Below are 26,199 nucleotides of genomic sequence, written 5' to 3' on the forward strand. Positions count from 1 at the left end.
CGGTGAGTTGTAGTTTTGCAACATCTGGAGGTCCACAGTTTGCAGACCACTGCATTAGACCATGCCCAAGGCTGTCCAGGCATGCTGTGAGTTGTAGTTTTGCAACATCTGGAGGTCCGCAGTTTGGAGACCATTGCATTAGACCATGCCCAAGGCTGTCCAGGCATGTTGGGAGTTGTAGTTTTGCAACATCTGGAGGTCCGCAGTTTGGAGACCACTGCATTAGACCATGCCCAAGGCTGTCCAGGCATGTTGGGAGTTGTAGTTTTGCAACATCTGGAGGTCCGCAGTTTGGAGACCACTGCATTAGACCATGCCCGCGGCTGTCCAGGCATGCTGCGAGTTGTAGTTTTGTAACATCAGGAGGTCCACAGTTTAGAGACCATTGCATTAGACCATGCCCAAGGCTGTCCAGGCATGCTGGGAGTTGTAGTTTTGTAACTTCTGGAAATCCACAGTTTGGGGTAAACTGGAATCCTTTCATTAGAATAGGACACATGCATAATGCTTGCTGGGCAGTGTAGTACGCTCGCCTGTCCGGTCTGCAGTGCATCTCTCTATGCACCATGTCAGATCAGGAGAGAGAGTACCTGCATGTACAACCTCCTTAAAGAAATTATTCACAATTAGAAAAAAGCATTTGCAGCTTTCTTCCAGAAACAGCTCCATCCCTGTCCTCAGGTTGTGTGTAGTATTACACCTCAGCTCCATTCAATTCAATTGAACTGAGCTGCAATACCAACCATAACCTGTGGGCAAAAGTGGCGCTGTTTGTGTAAGAAATGAGTTATGTTTTTTTTCAATCCTGGATATAGGGATTATTTTCTCATGAACCAGATCAGAGAGTTTACAGCAAAAGCTGCATTGACTCATTGGACACATCAGTGGGTTTATTAATGCGTTGCGGTCGCGTTGCACTTTTGTCACAATTGTCCATAATCTCAGCAAAAATTGCAAACTTTTAAGCGTGGACTCCACTTGGCTATTGTGTCATCTGCAAATTGCATTAAAGTGTAGTGACCTAAATGGATCCAGATTTTGGGGAAAAAAAATCATGAATGACTATTGCGAAGAATGTGTCACAGTCGTATAAGGGCTTTTAAATTTGTAGTTGTGAATTTTTTGTATTGCATTTTTTTACATAGATTTCATCGCAGGTGACACTGTGTATTTTTGCTATAGGGATCAGTGCAACATTTTTGCAACATTTGATGCACGATCTATAAAAACTGTACAGTCAGATCTGGTGATCCTAATCATTATTTGGTTCTTCTCCTGACAGGAGCCGGGAATGGTTTGTCTGCACTCGCTGAGGTCTCTGGTCCCCTCTGCTGTCCGCTGTTTAATACGTCAAAATGGAATCCATGTCCGTAACACGTCTGGGATGTCTGCAGGTAACAAGCGCTGACATTAATGGGTATAACCATGTAAACGGTCCCTCGCCATGATAGTAATGCAGATGGTGCTGCAGGGATCTACAGGACGTTGAATTGTCCTTCTCATGCAGTGGTCTTCAACCTGTGGCTCTCCAGCTGATGCAGAAGTACAACTCCCAACATGCTTCTTGGACAGATGGGAGTGGGGATTTTTTCAGCAATTTTGGGGAAATCACAGCAAAAACTAAATAGTACACAACATGAAACCTATCCCGATCCCATAGAGATAGCAGCAGCAGTATAAAAATAATGCTGGGAGGGGAGGTTTATAACTACTATATATCCTGATCCCATAGAGAGAGAGAGCTGGAAGGGAGGTGTATAACTACTATATATCCTGATCCCATAGAGATAGCAGCAGTATACAGGTAGAGCTGGAGGGGAGGTGTATAACTATTATCCCAATCACATAGAAATACCAGCAGCAGTATAAGATATCATGATCATGTTCTGATCCCCGAGAAATTGCAGCAGCAGTATACAGATAGAGCTGGAGGGGAGGTGTATAACCACTATCTATCCTGATACCATAGAGATTGCAGCAACAGTATACAGATAGAGCTGGAGGGGAGGTGTATAACTACTATATATCCTGATCCCATAGACATAGCAGCAGTATACAGATTAGGGATCGACCGATTATCGGTATGGCCGATATTATCGGCCGATAATCACGATTTTGGGCATTATCGGTATCGGCAATTATCTTGCCGATAAGCCGATAATGCCCCGCCCCCCGCACCGCCCCCACCGCACCGCAACCGCCACCCCCTCGACCCGCCGCACCGCACATCCGACCCACCGTGTCGCACCCCCCACCGTGATGCTAGGCGGTATACCGGTATGGATTTTTTCCCATACCGCTATACCGGTCGGGCCCCTCCCCCACCCTCCGAGTGAATAAAAAAATTAAACTTACCCGTAATGGGGGTGGTCCAGGCCATCCTTCCTTCATGTAGTGTCCGGGGACGTTCCGGGTGGAGGGTGGTCCGGTCCGGGCCGTCCTTCTTCTCCCACGGTCTTCTTCTCCACTCCGGGCAGGCTCCGGCCTAGTACGCTGCATAGACGCCGCTACGCCGTGACGTCGGGTGCGTCACTGCGCAGCGATGTCTATGCAGCGTACTAGGCCGGAGCCTGCCCGGAGTGGAGAAGAGGCCCGCCGAAGAAGAAGGACAGACCGGACCACCCTCCACCCGGAACGTCCCCGGACACTACATGAAGTAAGGATGGATGGCCCGGAGCACCCTGGCAGGTAGGGGAGAGAATCGGGTGGTGGCGGCGGCGGCGGCGGCCTATGGCCCCGCAAAAGCCACTGCAGATCATTGATTTAAAGCGCCCGCTTTAAATCAATGATCTGCAGCGGTGTCGCAGGGGGTTAAATAGCCGATAACTTATACCGGAATATCGGTATAAGTTATCGGCTATCGGCCCTAACCTGCACCGATTATCGGTATCGGCCCTAAAAAACCGATATCGGTCGATCCCTAATACAGATAGCTGGAGGAGGGGCGTATAATTACTATTTATCCTTATCCCATAGATATAGCAGCAGTATACAGATGGGGGGGGGGGGAGTTCTGAGAGCTACAAGAAGAGATCTAATGGTGATGATGTCATCCTGTAGTTCACAGGAAGTCAGCTGACCAAGGACTGACCACTTCCTCTGACACATTAAGCACTTTTTCTGTGGGTCAGACTGGTGATCACATGACCCATTTAAAGGGAACCAATCAGCATATTTTAGCATATATAAAGCTTGGCAATGCGATATATATGCTAAAATCCTTATCCTCACCATGGTGAAGGTATTGAGTTATAAATTCCCTCCCGGCCGCCCGGCAAGTAGTCCACTGGGCGGGGACTTACACTTACCAGCTTTGTTTGCTGCGGCCATGGCCCCGACAGCTTAAGTGACGGCTCGCGACACCGCTCTGCTCCGTCTTCTTAGGGAGCAGAGCGGTGACGCGAGTCTTCATTCAAGCCGGGGGGGGGGGGGGGGGGTGCTTTATAACTTAATATCTTCACGATCCCATATCAGGGGTGCCAACATTTACGGCCATGACTGTATAACGTCTAGCTCTGAGGGGGTGTAACGTGCACCTCATGACTTATAACACAAAGTACCATCAGCGCAAAACTTTAAAGGAATGAACACGAGAGCAGAGAGTCCACAATCTTGGCGTTGTCAATTATTGAAGGAAATTGGCCAAAGTTCATAGTGTAAATGTATACTGCTATAATGATTGTATAACTGGATGACCATACCTGACTGCATGTTATATCACTATATACCGTATATAACCTGTGCTGTTAGGGATCCTACGATGTCAGGTAAGAAACAATAAAAACACAGCAGAAGCATGTACTGTTGCAATGCCCCGGTTCTGAAACCACCTCAAATCCATTTGTTTTGGGGATTTTAGTTCTGTTCTTCCTAATTAAACAATTGCTCAGTACTACAATTCCCAGAATGCATTGCTTTCCCTCAGCTCTTCATCACAGCCCTCCCACTTTGCTTTCACCTCTGCTACATTACTCTACAAGTTTCCTACCCAGAGCTGCTGTGGAACATCATATTCCACAGCAGACTGTTCACACAGTCAGTGAGGTTGCATCACCTGCTTCATTGCCTGTCTGCTCCTCTGCCTGTGGCATTGTTTAGCACAAGGCAGTATGCTGTAACCACACCTCATTGTTCGCTAAATGTCCCAATATAGATATATATGTGTATGACAAGGAGTTGGTGATGTAGGTGTAATTCAGTGGTGGTGAAATCATTTAGGGGGCGGGCTAGAGCTTAAAGACAAAATCCAGCCACACCTCCTGAGACCGCAGAGGATTATACGTTGTCTCTGGAGGGAGGGAGAAGGGAGCTATGGAGACAACATCACACTGACAATGAGAGGACTACACAACTTCCTGTCAGGAGAAAGGGAGGGGCTGGGGAACTGCTGAGTGTCACGATGCCGGCTGGCAGGTAGTGGATCCTCTGTGCCAGAGAGGGATTGGCGTGGACCGTGCTAGTGGACCGGTTCTAAGCCACTACTGGTTTTCACCAGAGCCCGCCGCAAAGCGGGATGGTCTTGCTGCGGCGGTAGTGACCAGGTCGTATCCACTAGCAACGGCTCACCTCTCTGGCTGCTGAAGATAGGCGCGGTACAAGGGAGTAGGCAAAAGCAAGGTCGGACGTAGCAGAAGGTCGGGGCAGGCAGCAAGGATCGTAGTCAGGGGCAACGGCAGAAGGTCTGGAAACACAGGCAAGGAACACACAAGGAACGCTTTCACTGGCACTAAGGCAACAAAATCCGGCAAGGGAGTGCAGGGGAAGTGAGGTGATATAGGGAAGTGCACAGGTGAACACACTAATTGGGACCACTGCGCCAATCAGCGGCGCAGTGGCCCTTTAAATCGCAGAGACCCGGCGCGCGCGCGCCCTAGGGAGCGGGGCCGCGCGCGCCGGGACAGAACAGACGGAGAGCGAGTCAGGTAGGGGAGCCGGGGTGCGCATCGCGAGCGGGCGCTACCCGCATCGCGAATCGCATCCCGGCTGGCAGCGGAATCGCAGCGCCCCGGGTCAGAGGACGTGACCGGAGCGCTGCCGCGGGGAGAGTGAAGCGAGCGCTCCGGGGAGGAGCGGGGACCCGGAGCGCTCGGCGTAACAGTACCCCCCCCCTTGGGTCTCCCCCTCTTCTTAGAGCCTGAGAACCTGAGGAGCAGACTTTTGTCTAGGATGTTGTCCTCAGGTTCCCAGGATCTCTCTTCAGGACCACAACCCTCCCAGTCCACTAAAAAAAAATTTTTCCCTCTGACCTTTTTGGCAGCTAAAATTTCTTTGACCGAGAAGATGTCCGAGGAGCCAGAAACAGGAGTGGGAGGAACAGATTTGGGAGAAAAACGGTTGAGGATGAGTGGTTTGAGAAGAGAGACGTGAAAGGCATTAGGGATACGAAGAGAGGGAGGAAGAAGAAGTTTATAAGAGACAGGATTAATTTGAGACAAAATTTTGAAAGGACCAAGATAGCGTGGTCCCAACTTGTAGCTAGGGACACGGAAGCGGACATATTTAGCGGAGAGCCATACCTTGTCTCCAGGGGAAAAAACGGGGGGAGCTCTTCTTTTCTTATCCGCGAACTTCTTCATGCGTGATGAAGCCTGTAAGAGAGAATTTTGGGTCTCTCTCCATATGATGGAAAGGTCACGAGAAATTTCATCCACAGCGGGCAGACCAGAGGGCAAGGGAGTAGGGAGGGGGGGAAGAGGGTGACGGCCGTACACCACGAAAAATGGGGATTTGGAGGAAGACTCAGAGACCCTGAAGTTATACGAGAATTCGGCCCATGGGAGGAGATCTGCCCAGTCATCCTGGCGGGAGGAAACAAAATGTCGCAAATAATCACCCAAGATCTGGTTAATCCTTTCTACTTGTCCATTGGACTGGGGATGATATGCAGAAGAAAAATTTAATTTAATCTTGAGTTGTTTACAGAGAGCCCTCCAGAATTTAGACACGAATTGGACGCCTCTATCCGAGACAATCTGCGTAGGCAACCCGTGAAGACGAAAAATGTGTACAAAAAATTGTTTAGCCAACTGAGGCGCAGAAGGAAGACCAGGAAGAGGGATGAAATGTGCCATTTTGGAGAATCGATCAACGACCACCCAAATAACAGTGTTGCCACGGGAAGGGGGTAAATCAGTAATAAAATCCATACCAATCAGAGACCAAGGCTGTTCGGGGACAGGCAGAGGATGAAGAAAACCAGCGGGCTTCTGGCGAGGAGTCTTATCCCGGGCACAGATAGTGCAGGCTCGCACAAAGTCCACAACATCCGTCTCCAGAGTCGGCCACCAATAGAAGCGGGAGATGAGTTGCACAGATTTCTTGATACCCGCATGACCTGCGAGATGGGAGGAGTGACCCCATTTGAGGATTCCGAGGCGTTGGCGAGGAGAAACAAAGGTCTTTCCTGGAGGAGTCTGCCTGATGGAGGCAGGAGAAGTGGAGATCAGGCAGTCAGGTGGAATGATGTGTTGCGGAGAGAGTTCAACTTCTGAGGCATCCGAGGAACGAGAGAGAGCATCGGCCCTAATGTTCTTATCGGCAGGACGAAAGTGAATCTCAAAATTAAATCGGGCAAAGAACAGAGACCACCGGGCCTGGCGAGGATTCAGCCGTTGGGCAGACTGGAGGTAGGAGAGGTTCTTGTGGTCGGTGTAGATAATAACAGGAGAACTTGATCCCTCCAGCAGATGCCTCCATTCCTCAAGTGCTAATTTAATGGCTAGAAGCTCTCGATCCCCGATGGAGTAGTTCCTCTCCGCTGGAGAGAAGGTCCTAGAGAAAAAACCACAAGTGACAGCATGCCCGGAAGAATTTTTTTGTAGAAGAACAGCTCCAGCTCCCACTGAGGAGGCATCAACCTCCAATAGGAAGGGTTTGGATGGGTCAGGTCTGGAGAGGACGGGAGCCGAAGAAAAGGCAGACTTGAGTCGTTTAAAGGAGTCTTCTGCTTGAGGAGGCCAGGACTTGGGATCAGCATTTTTTTTGGTTAAAGCCACGATAGGAGCCACAATGGTAGAAAAATGTGGAATAAATTGCCTGTAATAATTGGCGAACCCCAAAAAGCGTTGGATAGCACGGAGTCCGGAGGGGCGTGGCCAATCTAAGACGGCAGAGAGTTTGTCTGGATCCATCTGTAGTCCCTGGCCAGAGACCAAATATCCTAGAAAAGGAAGAGATTGGCATTCAAACAGACATTTCTCAATTTTGGCATAGAGTTGGTTGTCACGAAGTCTCTGAAGAACCATACGGACATGCTGGCGGTGTTCTTCTAGATTGGCAGAAAAAATTAGGATATCGTCCAGATATACAACAACACAGGAGTATAACAGATCACGAAAAATTTAATTGACAAAGTCTTGGAAGACGGCAGGGGCGTTGCACAGTCCAAAGGGCATGACCAGATACTCAAAGTGTCCATCTCTGGTGTTAAATGCCGTTTTCCACTCGTCCCCCTCTCTGATGCGGATGAGGTTATAGGCGCCTCTTAAGTCCAATTTAGTGAAGATGTGGGCACCTTGGAGGCGATCAAAGAGTTCAGAGATGAGGGGTAAGGGGTAGCGGTTCTTAACCGTGATTTTATTAAGACCGCGGTAGTCAATGCAAGGACGTAGGGAGCCATCTTTTTTAGACACAAAGAAAAATCCGGCTCCGGCAGGAGAGGAGGATTTACGGATAAAGCCCTTTTTTAGATTCTCCTGGACGTATTCGGACATGGCAAGAGTCTCTGGGGCAGAGAGAGGATAAATTCTGCCCCGGGGTGGAGTAGTGCCCGGGAGGAGGTCGATAGGGCAATCATAAGGCCTGTGAGGAGGTAGAGTCTCAGCTTGTTTTTTGCAGAAAACATCCGCGAAGTCCATATAGGCCTTAGGGAGACCGGTTACTGGAGGAACCACAGAGTTACGGCAAGGGTTACTGGGAACCGGTTTTAGACAGTTCTTGGAACAAGAGGACCCCCAACTCTTGATCTCCCCAGTGGACCAATCCAGGGTAGGGGAATGAAGTTGAAGCCAGGGAAGTCCAAGGAGAATTTCCGAGGTGCAATTGGGGAGGACCAAAAGTTCAATCCTCTCATGATGAGATCCGATGCTCATAAGAAGGGGCTCCGTGCGGAAACGTATGGTACAGTCCAATCTTTCATTATTTACACAATTGATGTAGAGGGGTCTGGCGAGACTGGTCACCGGGATGTTGAACCTGTTGACGAGAGAGGCCAAAATAAAATTTCCTGCAGATCCTGAGTCCAAGAAGGCCACTGTAGAGAAGGAGAAGGCAGAGGCAGACATCCGCACAGGCACAGTAAGACGTGGAGAAGCAGAGTAGACATCAAGGACTGTCTCATTATTGTGCGGAGTCAGCGTACGTCTTTCCAGGCGGGGAGGACGGATAGGACAATCTCTTAGGAAGTGTTCGGTACTAGCACAGTACAGGCAGAGGTTCTCCATACGGCGTCGTGTCCTCTCTTGAGGTGTCAGGCGAGACCGGTCGACCTGCATAGCCTCCACGGCGGGAGGCACAGGAACAGATTGCAGGGGACCAGAGGAGAGAGGAGCCGAGGAGGAGAAACGCCTCGTGCGAACAGAGTCCATATCTTGGCGGAGTTCCTGACGCCTTTCGGAAAAACGCATGTCAATGCGAGTGGCTAGGTGAATAAGTTCATGTAGATTAGCAGGAATTTCTCGTGCGGCCAGAACATCTTTAATGTTGCTGGATAGGCCTTTTTTGAAGGTCGCGCAGAGGGCCTCATTATTCCAGGACAATTCTGAAGCAAGAGTACGGAATTGTACGGCATACTCGCCAACGGAAGAATTACCCTGGACCAGGTTCAACAGGGCAGTCTCAGCAGAAGAGGCTCGGGCAGGTTCCTCAAAGACACTTCGGATTTCCGAGAAGAAGGAGTGTACAGAGGCAGTGACGGGGTCATTGCGGTCCCAGAGCGGTGTGGCCCATGACAGGGCTTTTCCGGACAGAAGGCTGACTACGAAAGCCACCTTAGACCTTTCAGTGGGAAACAGGTCCGACATCATCTCCAGATGCAGGGAACATTGGGAAAGAAAGCCACGGCAAAACTTAGAGTCCCCATCAAATTTATCCGGCAAGGATAAGCGTATCCCAGGAGCGGCCACTCGCTGCGGAGGAGGTGCAGGAGCTGGCGGAGGAGATGACTGCTGAAGCTGTGGTAGTAACTGTTGTAGCATAACGGTCAGTTGAGACAGCTGTTGGCCTTGTTGCGCTATCTGTTGTGACTGCTGGGCGACCACCGTGGTGAGGTCAGCGACAACTGGCAGAGGAACTTCAGCGGGATCCATGGCCGGATCTACTGTCACGATGCCGGCTGGCAGGTAGTGGATCCTCTGTGCCAGAGAGGGATTGGCGTGGACCGTGCTAGTGGACCGGTTCTAAGCCACTACTGGTTTTCACCAGAGCCCGCCGCAAAGCGGGATGGTCTTGCTGCGGCGGTAGTGACCAGGTCGTATCCACTAGCAACGGCTCACCTCTCTGGCTGCTGAAGATAGGCGCGGTACAAGGGAGTAGGCAAAAGCAAGGTCGGACGTAGCAGAAGGTCGGGGCAGGCAGCAAGGATCGTAGTCAGGGGCAACGGCAGAAGGTCTGGAAACACAGGCAAGGAACACACAAGGAACGCTTTCACTGGCACTAAGGCAACAAGATCCGGCAAGGGAGTGCAGGGGAAGTGAGGTGATATAGGGAAGTGCACAGGTGAACACACTAATTGGGACCACTGCGCCAATCAGCGGCGCAGTGGCCCTTTAAATCGCAGAGACCCGGCGCGCGCGCGCCCTAGGGAGCGGGGCCGCGCGCGCCGGGACAGAACAGACGGAGAGCGAGTCAGGTAGGGGAGCCGGGGTGCGCATCGCGAGCGGGCGCTACCCGCATCGCGAATCGCATCCCGGCTGGCAGCGGAATCGCAGCGCCCCGGGTCAGAGGACGTGACCGGAGCGCTGCCGCGGGGAGAGTGAAGCGAGCGCTCCGGGGAGGAGCGGGGACCCGGAGCGCTCGGCGTAACACTGAGACAACACTACACTGACAATGAGAGGACTACACAACTTCCTGTCGGGAGAGAAAGGATGTGGAGCTGCTGAGACAACACGACACACACAATAAGAGGACTACACAATTTCCTGTCAGGGGTGATTCATGCAAAAACATGCTGAAGCCAGTACAATGTATGATAACCCTATATTAGTAAGTTGTATATCCTGGGTTAGTAGTATAATTTAAACACAATTTTAATTTGAACCCCAAACGTGACCTCATCAAAACCTTCCAGAGGACATCCCACTCCATCCTGTCAAAGACCTTAGATGCATACAGAGAGAGCGGATGGATGCTCCCACTCTGTGCTTTCTGAATGCAAGTAAAAACCGTATGAACATTATCAGATGCACTCCTACCTGATAAAACCGCTTGGATCCATTTTGATAATCTTCACAATATGCCCCTTCAAATGTAGATTAAGGATTTTAGAAAAGATTTTAACATTCTTATTTATCAAAGAGATGGGCCTGTAATACTCCAAATACAATGGGTCTTTATTTTTAATGCTTAGTAGAACATATGGGTGGACTGGGCCAAGAACTCTCCCTGACAGGAGTCATTAAGAACTTCTAAAAGCTTAGGTAGTAAAGAAGACCTAAATCTCCTATAAAAAAATTGTGCATCTCTAGCAGGTTAGCCACACACCAGAAGTTGGGGGGATGAGATGTGGGTGCTGAATGGAATGTGATTACTACGGGGGGAGATGAGATGTGGGTGCTGAATGTAATAACTACTGTGGGGGATGAGATGTGGGTGCTGAATGGAATGTGATTACTACGGGGGGAGATGAGATGTGGGTGCTGAATGTAATAACTACTGTGGGGGATGAGATGTGGGTGCTGAATGTAATAACTACTGTGGGGGATGAGATGTGGGTGCTGAATGTAATTACTACTGTGGGGGATGAGATGTGGGTGCTGAATGTAATAACTACTGTGGGGGATGAGATGTGGGTGCTGAATGTAATAACTACTGTGAGGGATGAGATGTGGGTGCTGAATGTAATAACTACTGTGGGGGATGAGATGTGGGTGCTGAATGTAATTACTACTGTGGGGGATGAGATGTGGGTGCTGAATGTAATAACTACTGTGAGGGATGAGATGTCGGTGCTGAATGTAATTACCACTGTGGGGGATGAGATGTGGGTACTGAATGTGATTACTACTGTGGGGGATGAGATGTGGGTGCTGAATGTGATTACTACTGGGGGGGATGAGATGGGGGGGTGGATGAATGTAATTACTACTGTGGGGGATGAGACGTGGGGGATGAATGTAATTACTACTGTGGGGGATGAGATGTGGGTGCTGAAGGTATATACTATGGGGGGATGAGATGTGGGTGCTGAATGTGATTACTACTGTGGGGGGTGAGATGTGGGTGCTGAATGTGATTACTACTGGGTGGATTAGATGTGGGTTCTGAATATCATTAGGTAAAAAGGTAGACCTTCTTTTTAATTTTAAATAAAAATATATTAAGTTAGTATGGGTGCAGCTAGGTAATTTTTTTTTGCCTAGGGGTGGGTGCCCTAAGGCCAAGAATGTTGGGAAACACACACTGGCATAGGGAATGCAGCATGATCCAGAAACACGTCTGTCTAAAAACATTCCCCCTTATAATTCCCTCTGGTTATCTATTTCTGACTCTTATACGGATCCATTTTTATCTCTCGTTGACATAACTGCTCTCATTTTGACTCCTAATGATTAGAATTGAGTTTATTTGTTTTGTAACTTTCAACAAATTTGTTTTGGCCACGAAAAAAAATCCCATGTTAGTTTTTATCTGTCAAAAAATTCTTATATTCTGACTGTTTATTTTTATGATTCTGCAGATTTATATCAGAAGGAAACTCTGAGAAAGTTCTGGACAACCCTTCCACATTTCTCCTAATTTTATTTTCCTTAGGTCACACTTTTTCTTTTACAACTACATCTAAACCTTAAAGGGGTCCTCTGGTGCTCCAGCGTTCTGAACATTTTGTTCATAACGCTCGCAGCCGGAGGCCGTCGTTGTGTCAGTTTTTTTTTCTTTCCCTTACTTAAAGGGGGTACTCCACTGCCCCATTTTTTTCGGAGCATTTAATTCCAAACGATGTGTGCAGGCTGCGTGGGTCGTGATGTCACATCACACCACACACCCTCAATGCAAGTCAGCCGCCACGCCCCCTCCCACAGACTTGCATTGAGGGGACGTATCGTTACATCATGAGGGGTGTGACTGTGACGTCACGACCCCTGCAGCCCGTACCCAGCGTTCAGAACTAAATGTTCCGAACGCTGGGGCAGTGGAGTACCCCTTTAAGTATGGGGGGGGGGGGGGAAACTTGTGGTAAGTCTGTGCAGCAAAAGATGTGACAATATGTTTTCCCAGAGTGCTTCTTTAAAGATCAGGTACAGATATCTATAAATACAGATCCCATGTTTCCTCCATGCTCTAGATGACTGTGTGTATGTAAATTTCCAGGATACAATCAGGCCAACGTGGTGATTCTGCACAAGTCTTTAGCTGATGATTTTGAGAGATTTTGCCGGGAAAATACTGGTCCCCTGCCTCTGCTATACCGCAGCGCTCCCGGGGAGTGGAAGTCTCCCCCCCTGAGCAATGACTCCGATATACGGTAAGGAAGTCTGATATATCCGCCATCATATGTAATGATATCAGCCGCTCCTCTTATAACGCTCCAGTACTGATATAATCTCTATATATTACATCATATGTGACTGATATCAGCCGCTCCTCTTATAACGCTCCAGTACTGATATAACCTCTATATATTACATCATATGTGATGATATCAGCCGCTCCTCTTATAACGCTCCAGTACTGATATAATCTCTATATATTACATCATATGTGATGATATCAGCCGCTCCTCTTATAACGCTCCAGTACTGATATAATCTCTATATATTACATCATATGTGAGTGATATCAGCCGCTCCTCTTATAACGCTCCAGTACTGATATAACCTCTATATATTACATCATATGTGATATCAGCCGCTCCTCATATAACGCTCCAGTACTGATATGACCTCTATATATTACATCATATGTGATGATATCAGCCGCTCTTCTTATAACGCTCCAGTACTGATATGACCTCTATATATTACATCATATGTGATATCAGCCGCTCCTCTTATAACGCTCCAGTACTGATATAATCTCTATATATTACATCATATGTGATGATATCAGCCGCTCCTCTTATAACGCTCCAGTACTGATATAACCTCTATATATTACATCATATGTGAGTGATATCAGCCGCTCCTCTTATAACGTTCCAGTACTGATATAACCTCTATATATTACATCATATGTGATGATATCAGCCGCTCCTCTTCTAATGCTCCAGTACTGATATAACCTCTATATATTACATCATATGTGAGTGATATCAGCCGCTCCTCTTATAACGCTTCAGTACTGATATAACCTCTATATATTACATCATATGTGAGTGATATCAGCCGCTCCTCTTATAACGCTCCAGTACTGATATAATCTCTATATATTACATCATATGTGATATCATCCGCTCCTCTTATAACGCTCCAGTACTGATATAATCTCTATATATTACATCATATGTGATGATATCAGCCGCTCCTCTTATAACGCTCCAGTACTGATATAATCTCTATATATTACATCATATGTGATGATATCAGCCGCTCCTCTTATAACGCTCCAGTACTGATATAACCTCTATATATTACATCATATGTGATGATATCAGCCGCTCCTCTTATAACGCTCCAGTACTGATATAACCTCTATATATTACATCATATGTGATGATATCAGCCGCTCCTCTTATAACGCTCCAGTACTGATATAATCTCTATATATTACATCATATGTGATGATATCAGCCGCTCCTCTTATAACGCTCCAGTACTGATATAACCTCTATATATTACATCATATGTGATATCAGCCGCTCCTCTTATAACGCTCCAGTACTGATATAACCTCTATATATTACATCATATGTGATATCAGCCGCTCCTCTTATAACGCTCCAGTACTGATATAATCTCTATATATTACATCATATGTAACTGATCTCAGCCGCTCCTCTTATAACGCTCCAGTACTGATATAACCTCTATATATTACATATGTGATGATATCAGCCGCTCCTCTTATAACGCTCCAGTACTGATATAACCTCTATATTACATCATATGTGATGATATCAGCCGCTCCTCTTATAACGCTCCAGTACTGATATAATCTCTATATATTACATATGTGATGATATCAGCCGCTCCTCTTATAACGCTCCAGTACTGATATAACCTCTATATATTACATCATATGTGATGATATCAGCCGCTCCTCTTATAACGCTCCAGTACTGATATAATCTCTATATATTACATCATATGTGATATCAGCCGCTCCTCTTATAACGCTCCAGTACTGATATAACCTCTATATATTACATCATATGTGATGATATCAGCCGCTCCTCTTATAACGCTCCAGTACTGATATAATCTCTATATATTACATCATATGTGATGATATCAGCCGCTCCTCTTATAACGCTCCAGTACTGATATAATCTCTATATATTACATCATATGTGATGATATCAGCCGCTCCTCTTATAACGCTCCAGTACTGATATAATCTCTATATATTACATCATATGTGATGATATCAGCCGCTCCTCTTATAACGCTCCAGTACTGATATAACCTCTATATATTACATCATATGTGACTGATATCAGCCGCTCCTCTTATAACGCTCCAGTACTGATATAATCTCTATATATTACATCATATGTGACTGATATCAGCCGCTCCTCTTATAACGCTCCAGTACTGATATAATCTCTATATATTACATCATATGTAATGATATCAGCCGCTCCTCTTATAACACTCCAGTACTGATATAACCTCTATATATTACATCATATGTGATATCAGCCGCTCCTCTTATAACGCTCCAGTACTGATATAACCTCTATATATTACATCATATGTGACTGATATCAGCCGCTCCTCTTATAACGCTCCAGTACTGATATAATCTCTATATATTACATCATATGTGACTGATATCAGCCGCTCCTCTTATAACGCTCCAGTACTGATATAATCTCTATATATTACATCATATGTGATATCAGCCGCTCCTCTTATAACACTCCAGTACTGATATAATCTCTATATATTACATCATATGTGATATCAGCCGCTCCTCTTATAACGCTCCAGTACTGATATAATCTCTATATATTACATCATATGTGATGATATCAGCCGCTCCTCTTATAACGCTCCAGTACTGATATAATCTCTATATATTACATCATATGTGATGATATCAGCCGCTCCTCTTATAACGCTCCAGTACTGATATAATCTCTATATATTACATCATAAGTGACTGATATCAGCCGCTCCTCTTATAACGCTCCAGTACTGATATAACCTCTATATATTACATCATATGTGATATAAGCCGCTCCTCTTATAACGCTCCAGTACTGATATAATCTCTATATATTACATCATATGTGATGATATCAGCCGCTCCTCTTATAACGCTCCAGTACTGATATAACCTCTATATATTACATCATATGTGATATCAGCCGCTCCTCTTATAACGCTCCAGTACTGATATAACCTCTATATATTACATATGTGATGATATCAGCCGCTCCTCTTATAACGCTCCAGTACTGATATAACCTCTATATATTACACCATATGTGATATCAGCCGCTCCTCTTATAATGCTCCAGTACTGATATAATCTCTATATATTACATCATGTGATGATATCAGCCACTTCTCTTATAACGCTCCAGTACTGATATAATCTCTATATATTACATCATATGTGATGATATCAGCCGCCCCTCTTATAACGCTCCAGTACTGATATAATCTCTATATATTACATCATATGTGATGATATCAGCCGCTCCTCTTATAACGCTCCAGTACTGATATAACCTCTATATATTACATCATATGTGATATCAGCCGCTCCTCTTATAACGCTCCAGTACTGATATAATCTCTATATATTACATCATATGTGATATCAGCCTCTCCTCTTATAACGCTCCAGTACTGATATAATCTCTATATATTACATCATATGTGATGATATCAGCCGCTCCTCTTATAACGCTCCAGTACTGATATAACCTCTATATATTACATCATATGTGATGATATCAGCCGCTCCTCTTATAACGCTCCAGTACTGATATAACCTCTATATATTACATCATATGTGATGATATCAGCCGCTCCTCTTATAACGCTCCAGTACTGATATAACCTCTATATATTACATCATATGTGATGATATCAGCCGCTCCTCTTATAACGCTCCAGTACTGATATAATCTCTATATATTACATCATATGTGATATCAGCCGCTCCTCTTATAACACTCCAGTACTGATATAACCTCTATATATTACATCATATGTGATATCAGCCGCTCCTCTTATAACGCTCCAGTACTGATATAATCTCTATATATTACATCATATGTGATATCAGCCGCTCCTCTTATAACGCTCCAGTACTGATATAATCTCTATATATTACATATGTGATGATATCAGCCGCTCCTCTTATAACGCTCCAGTACTGATATAATCTCTATATATTACATCATATGTGATATCAGCCACTCCTCTTATAACGCTCCAGTACTGATATAATCTCTATATATTACATATGTGATGATATCAGCCGCTCCTCTTATAACGCTCCAGTACTGATATAATCTCTATATATTACATCATATGTGATATCAGCTGCTCCTCTTATAATGCTCCAGTACTGATATAATCTCTATATATTACATCATATGTGATGATATCAGCCGCTCCTCTTATAACGCTCCAGTACTGATATAACCTCTATATATTACATCATATGTGATGATATCAGCCGCTCCTCTTATAACGCTCCAGTACTGATATAACCTCTATATATTACATCATATGTGATATCAGCCGCTCCTCTTATAACGCTCCAGTACTGATATAACCTCTATATATTACATCATATGTGATGATATCAGCCGCTCCTCTTATAACGCACTAGGTGAAATCTTTGGGTTTCATGTTTTCTAGCACGGATTGTCTTCAGTATCGGAGATATGAACATGGCGTCTATGCTGAGAGTCTCACCAGTCTGGAGAATTACTCAGAGCAGCTGAAGGATATGGTGACTTTCTATCTCGGATGCAGCTTTTCCTTTGAGAGCGCGGTGCAGAAGCTCGGGGTCCCTGTGAGATACGTGGAGCAGGGGCGGAATGTCAGCATGTATAAGGTAGGTGTATTGGGGCGTAAGGTAGAGGGCGAATCCAGTACTGTGGATTAGATGGGGAATATGATTATAGGATAGGAGTTTTATCAATTTGAAGAGGGTGGGGGGGGGGGGGTAGATTCATTATATGGAGTTATCCGGTTTATAAAAACAGCGCCTCACCTGTCCTTATGTCCTGTGTTGTATTGCAGATCAGTTCCATTAAAGTAAATGGAGCCAAGTTGTAATAAGAAGTGGTGCTGTTTTTGAAGAAATTAGCTCTGTTCTCTGTTGCCGTTAAAGGGGTACTCCGCCTCTAGATATCTTATCCACTATCATAGCTGCGGCACCCCAGACATCCAGTGCACAGAGCGAACTTCGCTGGATGACTGGCGATGCGGGGTGGAGGCTCGTCACTGCCGTCACGCCCCCTCCCATAGACTTGCATTGAGGGGGCATGACTGTGACGTCACGATCGGGGCGCGGCCGTGATGTCACGAGCCTCCGGTGCTGCAGGGAGATTGCGGGGTCCCCAACGGCAGGACCCCTGCAATCAGACATCTTATCCCCTATCCTTTGGATAGGGGATAAGATGTCTAGCGGTGGAGTACCCCTTTAAGACAAAATATGGAAGAGCAGATTCTTGCTGTATTCACAACCAATGTTCTCACATAAATTATAGTAAATGTATAACGCTCCTCCTGCTGCGCCCGCTCACTTTTTGTGAAAGTGCCGTGAAGAGTGCAAAATAGGAAAAAAATTTAAACTTTTTGGGGCAAATGAGACTTCTAAAGGAATTGGCAACTTTTGCGCTGCAGGTTTAATAAGCTCCTCCAGAGACTTTGGACCTGAGGTTGCATTGTGGCCTTGCAGGTAATGATTGTTAATGTGGCTGCATTACTCCATGCAAGGGGCAACACATTGAGCAATCCAAACCTGTGAGGATGGCTCCTTGTGTCTCTACCCATCATGTGCGTGCAGACTCTGAAGACTTCTTCCCGTGATGCAGTCTTTGTTTCTCCACAGACGTCTGTGCCGTGCCATCCAGCGGGCGCATTTTCCTGTAATCTGGTGGTGACCATGAGGCCGATTCCACAGCACAAGCTGGAGGCTGCAGCTATTGCCACACACCCCATGAAGAAATGTCATGGAGCTCCAGTGCACATAGGTTCCCCAGGTCAGCCGTGCCTTGTGCAGCGCCACTCACCCGTACAGATAATAATGGCTACTACGGATAATAATGGCTGATGTTAGGAACCAGCATATTGGTGCAGAATAGTCCAAATCACTATGGGATAATCCTGCCATACGCACTCCAGCATATTTTTTTAAGGATTGGCTATTATTAGAGAATAATTTAAAAGGTCTTGTGTATGCCTTGTGCTTACCTGTTTTAGCTGATGTGGCAGGCATGGGAGTTTTTAGCCATCCTGGTTACAATTCCATCACTGAAATGTTTCCTAATCCTGCCTACGTTTCCTATGAATCCTCTGGCTTTGCAGAGAGAGGAGGGGCAGTCTGATCACTGCACCTGGTCATCTATTTAGGCTTCTTGTGCTGGAGATCAACCAGGTGATCTGATTAGACTCATAAGTGGGTTGGGGTCAGTTCACATTATGTGCTGTTAGGATGCATTTTCTTACTCAAAATGCACTTTTTAGAGAAATATTGCCATTAGGCTGTGTTCACACAGAATTTTACTGCATTTGTACACAATTGTTTTTTTCTGCGTTTTTTTTTCTCAATTGCTGTAAAATAGTCAAATTTTTACAGTGATTTGGGAAAAATCACAGCAAAAACAGGAAAAATGCTGCAAAATTATGCAGTGTGTGAACGCAGCCTCACAGGGGAGTTGTATAAATACTATATATCCTGATCCCATGGAGATAGCAGCAGCAATATACAGATAGAGCTGGAGGGGAGGTGTATAAGTACTATATATCCTGATCCCATAGAGATAGCAGCAGTATACAGATAGAGCTGGGAGGAGAATGTATAACTCCTGATCCCATAGAAATAGCACAGGTGGAGAGGTATATAAATACTATATATACTGATCCCATAGAAATAGCAGCAGCAGTATACAGATAGAGCTGGAGGAGAAAGGTTCAGGATTAACCTGTGTCTGTGTCCATAAAAGGGCACCAACATCGGCTACTTTCATCATCTGTACAACTACGTTGAAAAAAAATCACAGAACCTAATGCCCCAGGATAAATGCTTCTGGCTAGGACAGCCCTTTAATTTCTGAGTACAAAACATATCAGTGGGTTCTTCTTTATCTTCATATAAAAGACCATTTTCTCCTTTCTCCCTTTGATGCAGATTTTCTTGGGATTAAAGATCTTCAGAAGCCGGATTATGGGGATGCGGTGCAGTCACTTCCTGGGGACGTCCCGGTGTTTTGGGCTTGTGGTGTTACCGGGGTGGAGGCCGTTGTTAGTTGCAGTGAGTATTAACCCTACCCGCATAGAGCTGGCAAAACCTTATACATCGTGCAGCTCTGACAGATCTGTGTGTTTTGTTTCTACAGGTTGTATCTGGTATTGCAGCTCAGTTCCATTTAGACATAGACATCTTATCCCCTATCCAAAGAATAGGGGAAAGATGTCTGATTGCGGGTATTCCGGTGCTGGGACCCCCGCGATCTCTGTGCAGCACCCAGCGTTCGTTTAGAGCACTGTGTGTGGGCGGCGGGGTCGTGACATCATTGCCACGCCCCCTCCCATATACTTTCATTGAGGGTGTGTGGCGTGACTTCACATGGGTCGTGGCAACGATGTCACGACCCCGCCGCCTGCTCAAAACATTCAGAACAACAACAAACATATTCCGAATGCTGGGGCAGCGGAGTACCCCTTTAAAGGAGTGTTCCGGTCAAAAACAATTTTTTTTTTTTTTTCATATGAACTGGCTCCAGAAAGTTAAACAGATTTGTAAGTTACTTCTATTAAAAAAATCTTAATCCTACCAGTACTTATCCGCTGCTGAAATTGAGTTGTTCTTTTCTGGCTGACCACAGTGCTCTCTGCTGACACCTCTGTCTTTCTCAGGAACTGTCCAGAGCAGGAGAGGTTTGCTATGGGGATTTGCTCCAACTCTGGACAGTTCCTCAGACAGAGGTGTCAGCAGAGAGCACTGTTGTCAGACAGAAAAGAGCAACTCAACTTCAGCAGTTGATAAGTACTGGAAGAATTAAGATTTTTTTTTTTTAATAGAAGTAATTTACAAATCGGTTTAACTTTCTGGAGCCAGTTGATATGAAAAAAAATTTTTTCACCGGAGTACCCCTTTAAGTAAATGGGACTGAGCTGCAATGCTACACAGGACCTGTAGATGGAGTGGCGCTGCTTTTGCAAAAAAAGAAGCAGTGTTTTTCTAATACTGGGCAACCCCTTTAATAAGACTGAATTCTGCTGCTGTTTCTCTGTCCTCATTGTGTCTATGGACAATGGTGAATGTGTAATATTGCTCTTGCAGAATCTCCCTTGGCTTTCACCCATTCTCCCGGCTCCATGTTTATCACTGATGTAAAGAATGAGGACTCCCCATCCCCCGACCCCCAGGACGGTCCAGCGGTTGTACAGATTTCCTCCGATCCTCTGCATTACAGCCTGGTCTCACAGCGCACGGCGCACAAAATCAGATTGTTGGAAGAAATAGTTGCCATAGACCCAGGTAACTATATGTGATATAGTTGCAAAAGTTTTGCAGCTTCCTAAAATCTTAATTTAGCAAACGCCAAAGAAACTTTCAGCAGGTTAAAGCAAATGTTTAGCGTTCTACACCATAAGCCTATGGCCGGCACGCTACACTATGGCCATAGTGTGCAGCACCATATAAGACCCCCCCCCCCCCTGCTACATATGTACTTTGTTTCACTCCAAATTATCCTGTTGTTGTCAGTGAATGAAAACATAATAAAGGAGTGCTCTGCTGCTAGACATCTTATCTCCTGTCCAAAGGATAGGGGATAAGATGTCTGATCTCCCGAACGCTGGGTTCCTGCGGCATTGGTTGTGCAGTCACTGCCACGCCCCCTCGTGCAGTTATGCCACGCCCCCTCCATCCATTTCTATCGGAGGGGGTGTGTCGGCTGACACGCCCCCTCCCATAGACATGGATGGGGCATGGCGTGACATCACGAGGGGCGTGGTCATGGCATCACGATCACGGCCTCTGGCTCCGAGTGTTCTGAACAAAATGTTCAAAACGCTGGAGCACCGGAGTACCCCTTTAAGGCTGATCATCCAGCATGTAAGAATTATGGAGGCCACTGAACTCATGGGAACTTTCAGTGCAGCAGAAATGTTTTGTCCCCTTCTCCAGATCTTGTCTGTGAGCTCTACAGGCAGTCCTTTCTACTCTTTGCTTGGTGTTTTCTCTGATATACATTGTCAGATGTGAGAACTTATATAGACAGGGCTGTATCTGAGCTATACAGGTAGTTCTTTCCCTCTCATGGCTTGGTGTTTGCTCTGATATACATTGTCAGCTGTGGGACCTTATATAGACAGGGCTGTTTCTGAGCTCTACAGGCAGTTCTTTCCCTCTCATGGCTTGGTGATTGCTCTGATATACATTGTCAGCTGTGGGACCTTATATAGACAGGGCTGTTTCTGAGCTCTACAGGCAGTTCTTTCCCTCTCATGGCTTGGCATTTGCTCTGATATACATTGTCAGCTGTGGGACCTTATATAGACAGGGCTGTGTCTGAGCTCTACAGGCAGTCTTTTCCCTCTCATGGCTTGGCATTTGCTCTGATATACATTGTCAGCTGTGGGACCTTATATAGACAGGGCTGTTTCTGAGCTCTACAGGCAGTTCTTTCCCTCTACATTGCTTGGTGTTTGCTCTGATATACATTGTCAGCTGTGGGACCTTATATAGACAGGGCTGTTTCTGAGCTCTACAGGCAGTTCTTTCCCTCTCATGGCTTGGCATTTGCTCTGATATACATTGTCAGCTTTGGGACCTTATATAGACAGGGCTGTGTCTGAGCTCTACAGGCAGTTCTTTCCCTCTCATGGCTTGGCATTTGCTCTGATATACATTGTCAGCTGTGGGACCTTATATAGACAAGGCTGTTTCTGAGCTCTACAGGCAGTTCTTTCCCTCTCATGGCTTGGCATTTGCTCTGATATACATTGTCAGCTGTGGTGCCTTATATAGACAGGACTGTGTCTTGTCCAATCATTTTTTTATCACAAGGAACAACATAACAAAATGTGAAAAAAAACAAAAGTGAAAGGATCTGAAAACTTTTTGAATGCATTTTAAATCACTTTTTTTTAGGGACACTGCAGGTATACCTTGGGGTACCAGTGTACTGAGGTGTATTGCAGCAGGATTTTAGTGGACTGAATGTAGTTTACTGTTTCTGCAGAATATTCCTCTTTTTTTCTTAACTTTTCTGTTCTTCAGCTTTAAAGGGGTATTCCGGCTTTATACATCTTATCCCCTACCCAAAGAATAGGGGATAAGATGTATGATCGCAGGGGTCCTGCCGCTGGGATGCTCGCGATCTCTGTGTAGCCCCTGGCAGCCACGCCCCCTTGTGATGTCACGCCACGTCCCCTCCATTCATGTCTATGGGAGGGGGAGGCACATCCGTCACACCCCCTCCCATAGACAAAAATGGAGGGGGCGTTGTGTGACGTCATGAGGGGGCGTGACCGTGACAGGGGCTGCACCGATATCGCGGGGGTTCCAGTGGCAGGACCCCTGTGATCATACATCTTATCCCCTATCCTTTGGACGGGGCATAAAGGGCATGTATAAAGCCGAAATAACCCTTTAAGGAATGGTGACGATGTGATTGTCTTGCAGGTAACAGAGGTATAGGGAATCTGCTCCTTAAGGATGAGCTGCTGAGGAGCTGCCTGTCTCTGTCTCACGCCCGATCCGTCCTCATAACCACCGGATTCCCCACTCACTATCAGCACGTTCCTCCCGAGGAGACGGACGGTCCCCCCGGGGCCCTCGCTATGACCGCCACATTGCAGGCCCTTGGAAAGAAGGTTGTCATAGTTACAGATGAACACGCCATCGGCATGTACAAAAAAATTGTGGAAGATGCGATAGATCAAGGTACATTCCCTTAGAGTTTATATAGGCAGAATTGCGGTTAACAAAAAATAAATAAATACATTAAAAAAAAAAAAAAAAAAGGCAGTATTTTGTAAATCCACCTCCCAAAAATTTAAGCAATGGCAGTTAAAGGGGTTATCCAGGAAAAAACTTGTTTTAAAATATCAACTGGCTCCAGAAAGTTAAACAGATTTGTAAATGACTTCTAATAAAAAATCTTAATCCTTTCAGTACTTATGAGCTTCTGAAGTTAAGGTTGTTCTTTTCTGTCTAAATCCTCTCTGATGACACGTGTCTCGGGAACCGCCCAGTTTAGAAGAGGTTTGCTATGGGGATTTGCTTCTTAACTGGGCGTTTCCCGAGACAGGTGTCGTCAGAGAGCACTTAGACAGAAAAGAACAACTTTAACTTCAGGAGCTCATAAGTACTGAAAGGATTAAGATTTTTTAATAGAAGTAATTTACAAATCTGTTTAACTTTCTGGAGCCAGTTGATATCTAAAAAAAAAAGTTTTTTCCTGGATAACTCCTTTAAAAAGTTGTATGTACCTGAAAATGACACCAATAAAAACTACAGATTTTTAAGTTTAAAAGTCCCCCACCCTCCCCGTTTTTTGTCAAGGAAATTAAGTTATGGGTCTTGGAATGTGGCAAAATATTTTATTCTATTTATTTATTTATTTATTTTTTTTTATAAAAAAGTGTTTATTTAAAAAGTGCCAAACTACTAAAATAAAATTTTTAAAAAACTATGCAAATTTGGTACAGCTGTAGCGCTAGAGAATAAAATTACAAATGATGTTAAAAGAAAACTTGTCACACAAAAAAACATGGCAAAGAAATAATAAATAAGTTATTGCTGTTGGAATGTGGTGATGAAAGAAAATAAGGAAAACTGTTTGGGCGATAATACTCAAGTTGGCTTGGTCATTAAGGGGTTAAACATAATAGAAGAGAAACGGTAAATGGTAGACACACAGCGCAACGTGAACTTATCACTTCATTGCTTTGTATTTCCCAGGAGTCCTGCGGGTCACTGTACCTGTGTTATCCTACAAGGGAGAAACTCCAGATTGTGCCGTGAAATTTCTGTGTGAGAATGGAGACCCGTCGGCCCCCAGGTTAGTCACTGGCTCCCCCTGCAGGTTCACAACTAGAGGTGAGCGAACTTACAGTAAATTCGATTCGTCACAAACTTCTCAGCTCGGCAGTTGATGACTTATCCTGCATAAATTAGTTCAGCTTTCCGGTGCTCCGGTGGGCTGGAAAAGGTGGATACAGTCCTAGGAAAGAGTCTCCTGGGACTGTATCCACCTTTTCCAGCCCTCCGGAGCACCTGAAAGCTGAACTAATTTATGGAGGAAAAGTCAGCAACCGCCGAGCCGAGAAGTTCGTGACGAATAGAATTTACTGTAAGTTCGCTCATCTCTATTCACAACATGACCAATGATAATGACGATCTGTATTCACTTTTATGTCTATAAACATCCCAGAGCGCTATTCCGTTCACAGGACATAAAGTGGTTAAAAAAAAACAACTATTTTATTAAAGGGGTTATCCAGGAAAAAACTTTTTATATATATATATCAACTGACTCCAGAAAGTTAAACAGATTTATAAATTACTTCTATTAAAAAATCTTAATCCTTTCAGTACTTATGAGCTGCTGAAGTTGAGTTGTTCTTTTCTGTCTAAGTGCTCTCTGATGACACCTGTCTCGGGAACCGCCCAGTTTAGAAGCAAATCCCCATAGCAAACCTCTTCTACTCTGTGCAGTTCCCGAGACAAGCAGAGATGTCAGCAGAGAGCACTGTTGCCAGACAGAAAACAACAATTCAACTTCAGCAGCTGATAATTATTGAAAGGATTAAGATTTTTTAATAGAAGTCATTTACAAATATGTTTAACTTTCTGGAGCCAGTTGATATAAGAAAAAAAAAATGTTTTTCCTGGAATACCCCCTTTTTTTTATTTTTTATTTTTTAAATCAGGTAAATTTTTATTGAACTTTTTCCAATAACAACACACACAAAAAAAAGAAAAAGTAACAATACATACACAAATCCCCACCTCCCACCCACAAAGAACCCACCCACAAAGAACAAATCCCCACCTCCCACCCCCACCCACAAAGAACAAATCCCCCTTCCCACCCGCGTGTCTTCTCATCGCAAAAAGCAATAAACAACTTTCGGTACGAACAGTGCAGTACAATATATAAACATTTTAACATACAAATACGCAATGCGTCCGAAACGCCAAACTGTGGCATCGTTGGAATACCCCTTTAAGAGGCTGATAAACCCTGTATAGCAGTGGTCTTCAACCTGCGGACCTCCAGATGTTGTAAAACTACAACTCCCAGCATGCCCGGACAGCCGTTGGCTGTCTGGGCATGCTGGGAATTGTAGTTTTGCAACATCTGGAGGTCCGCAGGTTGAAGACCACTGCTGTATAGGATAGTAAAGCCTCGTTCTAACCGTTTTGGAGTGGAAGTAAATCGGAGATGATTTTGAAATGTGATTTGGATGGGAGAATTGTTGTGGATTCTACATCCAATTCGGTGCAGAATTTTAGCTGTATTTTTGTGTATGCCTTTGAAATTGATTGCAACCCGACCCGGTATCAGATGAGTATCTGCCCCCTTCCTAATTAGGTGTCAGAATCAGCATATGCCCGATATGCCCGATATTCTTCCTGTATTTGGAACAATTACAAGGGTTTATATACCGTAGTCTG

The 26,199-nt window shown here is 45.2% G+C and overlaps 1 protein-coding gene across 3 annotated transcripts in view; it reads left to right on the top strand.

Annotated features, from left to right (window-relative positions):
* DGLUCY (D-glutamate cyclase) overlaps window positions 1-26,199 on the top strand; it is a 116,693-nt gene that overhangs the window by 16,542 nt on the left and 73,952 nt on the right. For all 3 annotated transcript variants that reach the window (XM_056546975.1, XM_056546974.1, XM_056546973.1), the window contains 8 exons: window positions 1,283-1,394; window positions 12,526-12,679; window positions 17,196-17,394; window positions 18,397-18,547; window positions 19,696-19,818; window positions 20,851-21,048; window positions 23,200-23,460; window positions 24,481-24,580. In XM_056546975.1, the coding sequence (XP_056402950.1) occupies window positions 1,292-1,394; window positions 12,526-12,679; window positions 17,196-17,394; window positions 18,397-18,547; window positions 19,696-19,818; window positions 20,851-21,048; window positions 23,200-23,460; window positions 24,481-24,580 (1,289 nt within the window). In that variant the 5' untranslated portion in view covers window positions 1,283-1,291. The remainder of the gene's footprint in view (window positions 1-1,282; window positions 1,395-12,525; window positions 12,680-17,195; window positions 17,395-18,396; window positions 18,548-19,695; window positions 19,819-20,850; window positions 21,049-23,199; window positions 23,461-24,480; window positions 24,581-26,199) is intronic.

The sequence above is a fragment of the Hyla sarda genome, chromosome 11 (assembly GCF_029499605.1).
Source record: "Hyla sarda isolate aHylSar1 chromosome 11, aHylSar1.hap1, whole genome shotgun sequence".
Taxonomy (NCBI): Eukaryota; Metazoa; Chordata; class Amphibia; order Anura; family Hylidae; genus Hyla; species Hyla sarda.